This window comes from Lotus japonicus, chromosome 3 (genome assembly GCF_012489685.1).
Source record: "Lotus japonicus ecotype B-129 chromosome 3, LjGifu_v1.2".
In the NCBI taxonomy this organism is placed as follows: domain Eukaryota; kingdom Viridiplantae; phylum Streptophyta; class Magnoliopsida; order Fabales; family Fabaceae; genus Lotus; species Lotus japonicus.
This window is the reverse complement of record NC_080043.1, coordinates 88,532,463-88,545,095: the sequence shown is the minus strand read 5'-3', so window position 1 is coordinate 88,545,095 and position 12,633 is coordinate 88,532,463. Positions and strand designations below refer to the sequence as shown.

Sequence of the window (12,633 nt, the reverse complement as noted above, 5' to 3'; positions counted from 1 at the left end):
CATCACAAATTTAGCAAAACTTAACTCAATGTGAGAACCATCAAAACTCAAAAACTTTACCACTAAGTTTACTAAAAAAATTTGTCAATAAGTTTACTAAACTTTCAAAATATAATTGTGTTATGACGATATGTGATTACCTTAGCTATTAGGTTGTATGAGCACTTAAACACATGGCATTTTAAGTTCTAAAATATAAGTTGTTTAAGGTTATACACAGGTATTATAACTCATCATTTGATAAATATTTTGACTGAAATACTCCATATTTAAATTTGAGTTATATTAGAGAGAGAAATATTTTGACCATAATAAACATCAAGTTTAATTATTATTTTTCATTTGGAGGTATTTAAAATATTTTATAAATATTTAGAATATTTACAAAATTATAGTACAATTATTATTTGGTTAGAGGATAATGTAATTTATTTATCATTTATATTTTAATTAATTAATTTGAGTTAAAAGAATATTCCGTTAGCATCTTTTGGATGGTGTTAAAGGGGTGGGGTGGAGTGAAGATTTCAGAGAAGAATTGAGCTAAGTGTAATTATGAGATTATTATTGGGGTGAAGTGTATATTTTGGATAAGAATGGAGTTAAGTGTTATTCTCACAAACCTTGAGGGGGGTGAGTGTATTTTACTCTTCCACTTATGCTAGCTAGCAATAGCTATGATGATCCTCACAGTCTCAAGTCTGGCCACAGGAGCAAAGACCTCTGAGTAGTCTAAGCCCTCTTTCTGCATGAAACCTTTGGCAACAAGCCTAGCTTTGTGCTTGGCAATTGTTCCATCAGGTTTAAGCTTCACCTTAAACACCCATTTAACTGCAATGGGAACCTTTTCAGGTGGCAAAACAGCAATCTCCCAAGTCTTATTCTTTTCTATGGAGCTAAGTTCTTCCTTCATTGCAAGCTTCCATATGTCATTGGTAATTGCTTCATCAAAGCTAACAGGTTCACTCTCAGCTAGAAGAGCCATATGCTGAACAATATCACCATCTTCTCCAATTATGTCATCTGAGAACAGTTGATAATCTCAGTCTTGGAGGCAAATTTCTAAGCCTTGAAGGCCTATTATTTGCTGTCTGTGGTGTGTATACCACTGGTGACCTCTCCCCCAGATTTCTGACTTGGTTTGGTTCGGTAGATGAGTCTTCAATTAACTCTAGATGCACTGAGTTAGGCTTTGAGGCTTTATCTTTCATTTCATGCCATGTGGAAGTCTCATCAAAGAAGACATCCCTACTGAATAAGACCTTCTGTAAGACCCAAGTTTTTCAGTTTATACCAAGTAAATAAATTCTATTCACGATTAGGGTTGATGTATCGTGAAGGGAAAACCTGAACGAGAGTTTACTAAATGAAATAAATTTGTGAAGGAGAAAGTTCAGGAAAAGTCTAAGGATTTCATCAAAGTCGATTAAAGGCATAGCACGATCGTTATACGCTTAAACCTAGGGCAGAAACCCTAGTAAATAGCTAGTTTTCACTTAAAGGCACGATGGAAGCTAATTCCAAAAATCTTCAGAGAACTGTTAGAACTTCTCTTAATCCATATATAACAAGCGTTTCAAGGCGAAACCCTAGGATCTACGAACGTCCGATTCCAATCCTCGGAAGTTTGCCGAAACTAAAACCCTGATAGTTCAAGAACCCTAGAATCAACCGACGATGAGGACTTTTTCTATTCGGAGCTTCTAATGAAGATTCCACACGCTTACACCCATTTCTCTTGATGATTTCAATCTTTCTTCAGAAGGAAGTTTTCTATTCCGACATCCACTGCAAAAAGTAACTTATCGGGTAAAATAGTTTTACACCGACTTTGTATTAGTCACCTAAAATACAAGGAAACCTCTTTTTAGTTTTGGAATTATGTCGCCAAAACCTATCTTAGAATTCACGGAGAATGAAGCCGGAAAAATCAGAATCGCGAAACTTTCATTTTCCCGCGTTTTTCCAACCTCTATATATAGCATGAAAATGAGAAAAAATCACAAAACTTACCCATTTTCATCCAAGAAGGCCGCGAGCTTCACAAGGGGAGGAGGAGAAGAGATTTTCTTCATTTCTTGCTTGATCGTTGATTCAACAGTTGCTGCTTGAAGGTATCGAGGTATAGTCGCTAATCATTACCTCTGATCGTCTTTTCCATAGATTTCACTATGTCTTTCTGTGCTCATAGTTTTGAGGTTTTTGCAAAACTATCCTGATAACTTCATTTTTCTATCTAAACATCTTCCCTACGTGCCCAAGAGCATGTTTAGCGAATAATACTGCGCCGATTCTCGAAAAACTACCGTCGAGTTTCAATTCTGCTTAAAATACCCATTTTGGGGCAAAGTTCTGTCATTTGGACTGAAAACTATCGCCTTAGCTTAGTGCTAGTAGGATTAGTCGTCATAAACGTCATTGGTGACGTCCCCATCCAATTTGCTTTTCGAAATTTCAGTTTTGAATTTCTGAGCTAAAAATAATGACCAAAATACCCCTGCGATAGTTTTTGATCCGATAATTTTTCCGAGTTTAGAATACCCTTAGTTACGACTAATGATAACCTAGGAACCAAGTTTGATCGAAGAAAAATCGACCCACCTTATTACCAATAGTGGCCGAGACTACCCTAGGAGGAGGAAGAAAATTCTTTTTCGAAAACTTGTCCTTTCGCGCTAGATTATCGTACCTCGGAGTATATGCTACTTCGTGTAACCTTAGTGAGTATTGATTGCTGAGTTTCTGATAGATTCTGATGGAATTCTGTGGTTTTACTCTAAAGGTTCTTTTGAAGAATTTCCTGAAGAACTAGGAGCGGATTGTGAAGGAACTCTCGAAGATAACCCTGGAGAATCTACAGGTGAGGGCTACTCACTGCATCCTTAGTTAATGCTTAGGTGTCGATGCTTTCGACTTGATTTACTGTTATGCACTTGTTTGTGTTTGATTGGAAAAATGTTTTCTGAGGCTTCGGCTGACAATGTAGATGATTCATCTACTGACTGCTTTTGAGATTGACTTACATGTTATGTGCTAAGTGGTTAATCTAGGATGTGTGATATCTGCTTATATGCTAAGTGCTAAGTGGTTATGTTAGGATGTGTTGATATATATGACATGTTGGTTGACTGTGCTGATTTAACTATGTCTTTTCTTATATATTTGGGATACTGAAGAGTGAGAATAACGGGCAGGTCATGCCGATTTTATTTTGAGAGTTTTGAGGAAGTTGATAGGACGAACGAGGATTCGGGCCTTGTATTGTTTTAGTGGATCGAGACATTCTCTGAAAGTTATTTGGGATTAGGAGATCCTTAAACTCATAAGATTTGCGATAAGACAAAGTGGAAACTGTTTTATAAGGAAAATTCATAAGACATTAACCAACCTCTAAACCTTTAATTAATGATAATAATCTTGTAGGAAAAGCTTAGGAGTCAAATCTTAGTTTTGGAAAAACGAGAAGTGTCGTCGGATCTAAGTGTTGAGAAAGTTAATAAGTTCTGAGTTTTTTGATACTCTTGTGCTCTGGGAGCAGTTGTGTTGTTGGGCTATCCGAGGGATAAGCCAGGAAACGGGTAGTTTCCGAGTATGTTGATACTCTTTGCTCGTTGAGCAGTTTTGACCATCGGATGGAGATGAGTCGGATGATTGGGAGATCATCATGAGATAATGAGTTCTTGTAAAGGATTGTCTTTTGTCGCAGAATCGACTTTACCTTAGGGTAAGCTTTTAGAGACATTAACTTAGCTAGAACACGTGGCGACGTGTCGAGTGAGGTCGGAGACGTTGTGTTGGCTAATCACTGCATTGCATGCACTCATTAAGTGGTTTAAACACGGTGAGATGCCGGACCATGGCGGATTCCAAAATGGTTATAAGACCCGGATTTCCGCGTAAGAGCGCTGTTAGGTGACTCTTAGTAGCAGACCGAAATGGCAGGCCTTCGGGTTTTATGCTGATCTGACTACCGTTGTTGTTGGTATAAGAGGCACGCGAGCCGAAATGGTCCCACCGTGGCTGGTGCTAGGGCTGATCCGTTGATGTCCATCCTTTCCGGAATGCATTTGGTTAACTGGGTTAACCGTCATTTGCATTTCATGCAACATGCATACTGACTTAATTGTTGAGTGTGTTTGATATCTGTTAATCCTATTTGATGTATGCTATTTGCTATTACTGTCGTTTATATTCATTGTGGGATATGCAACCCTAGGATGCTACCTTTAACTTATAAGCCTGAGTGGCTATCTTCTATCTGTACCTATTGGGTTTACTATTTACATAATTCTTTGGAGTTGACCCTCGCGTCTTCTGTGTGTGCTTTGGCGGACTACGCCCTTTGTCAGATGTCTTTGGCGGACTGGTTCACAATGGTCCACCCTTCGGGGGGGATTAGATACGAGATGATAGACCAGGATGACCCCGGTTCGTGGGTGGTTGACCCCGCTAGCCATCGAGCGACGTACTCGGGGCGGATCATAGAGGATCATGTAGATAGAGTAGGATACTTGACGGCAGGAGTACTGCGGAGATGCACTGTCAGTTTCAACTTGCCACCCGGTGTACATTGCGGACCAGGAGTGGGAGCACCACCACCACCGTCGTCTTCGGATGATGAGGACCCCTCAGAGGAGGAGCCTGTGGGAGGGACTTCTGCAGAGTCCAGTTCACCCACCGTTGCTGTTATAGATGATCATGGTTCGAGCCCTAAGCCCGAGAGACCAGCACCGGAGCGCATCGCGGTTGCGAGAGGAGGACGGGTAGTGTATATAGACTTGGTCGTTCTGGATTCAGATTCAGACGACGATCATGCTAGCATGTAGGTTTTAGTGCTGGTGTGAGCTCCTCGAGATAGGATTAGTGTAGGAGTAGAGTCTTAGCTCTGAACATCATTTGTTCTTTGGGGACAGGGTAGTTTCCCGCCTATAGCTTTTTGTGTGGTTTCTTTACGGGAATCACAGAGAGTTGGTTGGACTTAGGAGGTCTTCTTTTAGGCCGATTGGGCTAACTTATTCTCATTTTTGAGGTTTGTGTTGCGGACACTTAACCTTTACTTTTAGTCTGTACATATTGCCTACGGGCGTTACACTTCCTACTTTCCGTCACTGGAGGTTACTCGTGACGAGGTTGTTACTTACAGCGGGGGGGCTGTAATTTATATTGTATATTAGTTCTGATTATCTTTTATTGTTGAGTTTCTATTCTTTCAGTTTATAATTCTATTATCGATGTCAAAAAATATATATTTCACGTTTTCCGCTTTGAGTTTCTTTTTGGTTATTAAAGTGACGCCACCGAAATCGGGGTGTTACACCTTCTTAGTTTGGGGATTGTACAACTTATATGAACCAGTAGGATTGTAGCCTCTGAAGATCAACATCTCACTTTTGTCATCAAGTTTCTTCCTCTTCTGGTCAGAAATATGCCTATATGCACGTGAACCAAAAATTCTGAAGTGACTCACTGAAGGTTTATGCCCTAACCATGCTTCTTCTGGAACTTTCTGGTGGAGTCTCTTTGTAGGACATCTGTTTAACACATAGACATCAGTTGTGGCTGCCTCACCCCAGTAACAATGTGGTAGGTTCTTACTTTTGAGCATGCTTCGAACCATGTTAAGAATTGTCCTATTCCTTCTTTATGCCACTCCATTATGTTGTGGAGTGTAGGGCGCAGTCACCTCATGCATAATACCATGTTCAAGACAGTAGTTCTCAAACTCCGTGGAAGTAAACTCTCATCCACCATCAGTCCTTAATATCTTCATGAACTTTCCTGATTTCTTCTCTGCCAAGTTCTTGAAGATCTTAAACCTTGTAAAAGCTTCATCCTTGGTTTGTATCACATCAAGCCAGATTTTTCTACTAAAATCATCTATAAAGGTGATGAAATACTTGCCTCCACCTAAGGAAGGTACTTCAAAAGGACCACACACATCTGAATACACCATGTGAAGAATGTCCATTGCTTTGGAAGTTGTATAGGAACTGAAAGAGTTTCGAGGTTGCTTACTGACTAAGCAACTATCACAAATCTTCTGAGGAACAGAAATGGTTGGCAATCCTGTAACAAGACCTTTGGTCTTGAGCAGTGCAAGATCCTTGAAGTTCAAGTGGCCCATTCTGAGATGCCAAAGCCAAGTGTCTCTAGTCAAAACAGAAGCTGATAAACAATGGGATTCAAGTGCTTTGACATCAACCTGGAAAGTCTTGTTCCTTGATAAAGGAGATCTAATGATCTTCTTCATGTTTCTATCATACACATCTAGGTACTTGTCCTTTATGTCAATAGAAAAGCCATTTTCTACCAACTGTCCTAGACTTATTAGATTGTTCTCCATCTTAGGAACATACAAGACTTCAGTTATGATTGCATTAATACCATTTTTCCTTCTAACACATACATCACCAGTTCCTTCAGCATGTAATATTCTCCCATCAGCAAATCTCACTGAACTTTTTCTAGTGAAATCAAGATTAACAAGCCAATCCTTACTTCCAGTCATATGATTGCTACAGCCAGAATCTAAGTACCATCTTTTTATATTTCTATCACTATCATTGGTGAGCATCATGAAAGTAAGGGGTTGATCATCACTACTTACCTCAGATCCTTCCTTCACCATGTGTGCTTCTTCATGTTGACTACCTCTGTGATCAGCTTGCTGTGGTGGTGCTTTACACTCATTCGAAAAATGCCCAATTTTGTTACAATTGTAACATTTGAGCTTCTTCCTATCAATCTTCTTTCATGTACCGCGCCAGTTCTTTTTTCCACCTTTCTTAGTGTTGTCTTGATGATTTTGATCAGATTTCTCACCACCATCTTGTTGATAATTGCTTTGAATCCCTTTTGAGCTTCCACCCTTGTAGAACTCCTTGCCCTTGCCTCTACCTTTGTAACCACTATTTCCTCCATAGCCACCCTTCTTGAAGGTTTGTGCTTGTAATGCCTGGTCACCAGACTTCTCAGTGGTCCTCTCCATGAGCCTTTTCTCATGAGCTTCCAATGATCCTTGAAGATCATCTATTGTCAAGGTTTTAAGCTTCCTGGATTCCTCAATAGCAACTACAACATGATCGAATTTCTGTGTTAAGGTTCTCAAAACCTTCTCCATCTTAGATTGATCTGTGATAGTTTCACCACATGCCTTCATTGCATTTGTGTGGCTAACTACCCGATTGCAATAATGTGCTATCTTCTCATTAGCCTCCATTTGCATCAACTCATATTGACGCCTCAGTGTCTGCAATCGAACTTTCTTTAATTGTTCCGCTCCCTCATTGCATTTTTCCAAGATTCCCCAGGCTTCTTTCGAGGATTTTGTAACACCCCGATTTCGGTGGCGTCACTTTAGTAACCAAAAGTAAACTTAATGCGGAAAAACGTGAAATATTTTTTTTTTCGATAATAACTAAGACAAGACTGAATTAAATAAAACCCAAAAGCGAAAAGCAATAGAACTAATATACAATATATAAACAGCCCCCGCTGTAAGTAGCAACCTCGTCACGAGTGAACCTCCAGTGACGGGTAATAGAAGAGTAGCGCCCGTAGGCAAAAGTACAAACCAAAAGAAAAGGTTAAGTGTCCGCAACACTATCCCTCAAAACTGAGAATCAGCTGACCCAATGGCCTGAAAATAAGACCTCCTAAGTCCAATCAACTCTCTGTGATTCCCGTAAGGAAACCACACAAAAAGCTATAGGCGGATCTACCCTGTCCCCTAAGTAACAAATGAAGCAAGACTGTCAGAGCTAAAACTCTACTCCTACACTAATCCTAACTCGAGGAGCTCATACCAACACTCAAAACTATGTGCTAGCATGATCGTCGTCTGAATCAGAATCCAGAACGACCAAGTCTACTAACCCTATCCGTCCTCCCCTCGCAACCGCAGTGCGCTCCGACGCTGGACTCACGGGCTTAGGGCCCGAACCCTGATCATCAATGATCGCAACAGAGGGTGCACTAGACCCTGCCGAAGGCACTTCCACTGGAATCTCCTCTGAGGGATCCTCCTCCTCTGAAGATGACGGTGGCGGCGGTGCTCCTCCGAATCCTGGTCCGCAGTGAACGCCCGGTGGCAAGTTGAAGCTGATAGAGCATCGCCTCAACACTCCTGACCTCAAGAGTCCTCCACTGTCCACGTGGTCCTCCATGATACGCCCCGAATACGTCGCTCGGTGGCTCGCGGGGTCAACCACCCACGACCCGGGGCCGTCCTGATCGATCATCTCATACCTAATCCCCCCCGAAGGGTGGACCATGGTGAACCAATCCGCAATATTCATCTGACAAAAGGCGTTGTCCGCCAAAACACACACAGAAGACGCGAGGGTCAACTCTAAAGAACTATGTAGATAATAAACCCAATAGGTACAAATAATAGATAGCCACTTAGGCTTATAACTAGAGATATCATTCCTAGGGTTGCATGTTCCACAAAATCATAACGACAATAATAACAATTAGCATGTTCCAAGTAAGTTTATCAAATAGCAACCACACTCATCAACTAAGTCAGTATGCATGTTGCGTGATATGTATGCAGGTTAACCCAGTCAACCAATATGCAATCCGGAACGGATGGACATCATCGGATCAGCCCTTCACCAGCCATGGTGGTGCCATTTCGGCCCGTGATGTCTCTTACTCCAACAGGGGTAGTCAGATCAGCAGTAAACCCGTAGGTCTGCCATTTCGGTCTGCTACAAGAGACGTCTACAAACGCTCTTTCACGGCATTCCGGGTCTTATGACCATTTTGGAAACCGACGAGGTCCAGAGTACGTCCTGTGTTAATACCTCATTAATGTTGCATGTATGCAAAATGATTAGTCAAACAACGTCTCCGACCTCACTCGACACGTCGCCACGTGTTCTAGGGAAGTTAAAGTCTCTAAAAGCTTACCCTAAGGTAAAGTCGATTCTGCGACCAAAAGACACACTTCATAACGACACATAGCTGCTCCAACAGCACCACCACACACGCTGCTCCAACAGCACAATAACACACGCTGCTCCAACAGCACAACAATAAACGCTGCTCCAACAGCACAACATCAAACGCTGCTCCAACAGCACAACGACAACATACTCAACACTTGGATCCGACGACACTCCTCGTTTTCCAAAATTAAGATTTCACTTCCAATGCCTTCCTTCGAGGTTGTTATCATTACTTAAAGATTTAGAGGTTATTTAAGGTCTTATGAGTTTTCTTTATAAAATAGATTCCATTTTGTCTTATCGCAAGTCTTATACATTTGCAGGATCTCCCAATCCCAAGTCGCTTCCAGAGGAGGTCTCGATCCACTAAACAAAATCAAGGCCCGAACCTCGTTCGTCCTATCAAACTTTCTCAAAACTCTCAAAATAAAATCGGCATGACCTGCCCGCTATTCTCACCATTCAGAATCTCAGATTTCCAGTGTAAAGCATATTTAAATCATCACAATCAACAACATGTCATATATCAAGAAATCTCAACATTAACACTTAGCACTTAGCATGTAAAGCATGCACCACACATCCTAGATTACCCACATAGCACATAGCATGTAAGTCAATCTTCAAAAACATTCAGTAGATGAATCATCTACATTGTCAGCCGAAGCCTCAGAAAACATTTTCCAATCACACACAATCCAGTGCATAAACAATAAACAATGTCGAAAACATCGACCCTAAGCATTAACTAGAGATTCAGTGAGAAGCCCTCACCTGAAAGTTCTCCAGAATGATCAACTAGTGCTTCCTCGCACTCAAAGTGTTGCTCCTCGGGAAATTCCTCAAAAATTCCTTTAAAACAAAATCACAGAAATACTATCAGAATCTATCGAAAACTAAGTCATCGATACGTACTAAGGTTACTCGAAGTAATCTATACTCTAAGGTACGATAATCTAGCGCGAAAGACAAGTTTTCGGAAAAGGAAATTTCTTCCTCCCCCTTAATAGGGCTCGGCCACTTTGGCTAATTATGGGGCTCGATTTTTCTTCGATCAAACTTGGTTCCTATGCTTTCATAAGCCGTAACTAAGGGTATTCTGAACTCGGAAAAATTATCGGATCAAAAACTGTCGTAGGGGTATTTTGGTCATGATTTTTAACTTAGGATTTTCAAAACTGAAATCCCAAAAATAAAATTTTGCAGGGACGTCACCAACGACGTTTATGACAACTAATCCTACTAGCACTAAGCTAAGGCGATAGTTTTCAGCCTAAAGGTTGAAGCTTTACACCAAAAACTCCAAAAATGGGTATTTTAGGCTCAAATTGATTCCGGCGACATAACGGAAAATCTAACCCGGCAGAAGTGATCTTGGGCACATATAGAAGAGGTTTAGAATCAGAAATGAAAGATTCAGGATAGTTTTGCAAAAACCCATAAACTATCAGCTCAGAAAAGTCTACAGAAAAGCTATGGAAAAAGCGATCAGAGGTAAGGATTAGCGACTATACCTCGAAACCTTGAAGCAGCAACTGATTGATCGACGATCAAGCAAGAAATGAACAAAAGCTCTTCTTCCTTCTTCCTCTTAGCAAATTCGCAGGTTTTGGAGAGAAATGGTGGAAATTTGTGATATTTTCTCATTTCTTGGCTATATATAGAGGTTGGCAAAACGCGGTAAAATGAAAGTTTCGCGAATCTGATTTTTCCGGCTTCATTCTCCATGAATTCTAAGATAGGTTTTGGCGAAAGAATTCCAAAACTAAAATGAGGTCTCCTTATATTTTAGGTGACTAATGCAAAGTCGGTGTAAAACTATTTTACCCGATAAGTTACTTTTTGCATCGAATGTCGGAATGGAAAACTTCCTTCTGAAGAAAGATTGAAATCATCAAGAGAAATGGGTGTACGCGTGTAGAATCTTCATTTGAAGCTCTGAATAGAAAAAGTCTTCATTGACGGTTGATTCTAGGGTTTTGAAAAACCAGGGATTCGGTTTCGGCAAACTTCCGATGATTGGAATCGGACGTTCGTAGATCCTAGAGTTTCGCCTCGAAATGATTGTGATATATGGAAAAAGAGAAGTTCTAATATTTCTCTAAAGATTTTTGGACTAAATTCCTACAGTGTTCCAAAGCTGGAAGTTTGTTGGAAATTATATTCCTATAGTGTTCCAAAGCTGGAACATAGTTTTGTTTCCTAAGGTTCTTGTCCTAGGTTTTAAATGCGAATATTAGTCGTGCTATACTTAAATCGACTTCGATACAATCCTTAGACTTTTGCTGAACTTTCTCCTTCATAAATATATTCCATTCGATGAACTCTTGTTCAGGTTTTCCTTCACGATACATCAAGCCTAGTCGTAAATGGAAATCTCTTCCACTTATTCTAAGCTTAAAAACTTGGGTCTTACAGATTTCGCACTTGAGATTTTCTCAAAGTGTGCATCATCTACTCCTTGATGAAGCAAGCAGATAGCCTTGAAATCTTTCCTCTTTTGCTCTTTGTACAACGTTTTCGCAGCTTCAGTAGCACCCTCTACCAGCGCTGTGAACCCTTCTTCTACAATTTCCAGAACTTCTTGAAACCCCATTACAGCTTTCATCTTGACACCCCACTTGTTCCAATTCTTACCATCAAGAATTGGGATGTTCGCGGAGAACCCTGAACCTGAATTCCCTGTGGATGTCATCGCAAGAAGATGAGAAGTGAATGGCTTCAAGATCGAGAATCAATGTTGGCGAATGATGTCAACCACCGTGTGTGGTTTGCCGAAGAAGACGATATCGTCGCGAACTTGAATCGCACCGCCCTATCGCCACCGCGCAACCTTCTTCGCCGTCGCAACCCTCGTCGCCGCCGTCGTGACCCTTAGATCGAACAATAGCTCTCGATACCAGTTTGTTGGAATTGATTATTCCAGAAAGGAAGAAAACGGAAGGAAAAGAGAGAGAGAATCAAAATTGGGGAAAACTCAATTCTTATTATTTATGATCAATAGAGTCAATGCAGTTAATGACTCTCTCACCTATTTATACTATTACAGCCAATCAAGGGTAATTAACCCCACTAACCATTTAGACAGTAGTTATTTCTAATCACACTTTAATTGCATTACTTTTAATACACACCCTGCTGAATCAATCAGCATAAGTCATGAAGTAAAAATCCTTAAGGTCATACAAAAGCTCATAATCACCCTAAATTAACATAAAGCTAAAAGGCTTCTGAGCAGAGAAAATAAATCTCTTTTTAACCAGTGCTCCCTGAGAAACAACACCATCGACTTTGCCGAGGTTGCAAACGTGCTGCTATCCGAGAAGCCCAACATGAGAGACTTCAACAACATCCATAGGGGCCAAAATAGCTATCTGAAAACACCGAAGAGCAAACTTTTGCAGATCCCAAACATAACAGCAATAAAAGCTGCAGGGACAGTGGAAGCGGCAGGGGCAGAGAAGGATGGAGGTGACAACGACGGTCGAAAATGAATAGCTTTAATTTGGGTCAAGCTCAAGTGGCCCAATCCTAATTTGTCCACATTCATGCTCACAAACCTTCATATGGTAACCTATTTGGACCACACGTGTTAGGCCGAATTCTAAATTCTCATATGGGTCATGTTTCTAGAGCAATAGCCCAATAACAAGCTCATGTCATTAATATAATTGGCTCA

The 12,633-nt window shown here is 40.7% G+C and overlaps 1 protein-coding gene across 1 annotated transcript; it reads right to left on the bottom strand.

The window, feature by feature from the left end:
- Positions 1-661: 661 nt before the first annotated feature.
- LOC130744963 (uncharacterized mitochondrial protein AtMg00820-like) lies at positions 662-985 on the bottom strand. The gene has a single exon (XM_057597120.1). It carries the CDS (start codon positions 983-985, stop codon positions 662-664), a length of 324 nt encoding a protein of 107 aa, XP_057453103.1.
- Between the last annotated feature and the right edge of the window lie 11,648 nt (positions 986-12,633).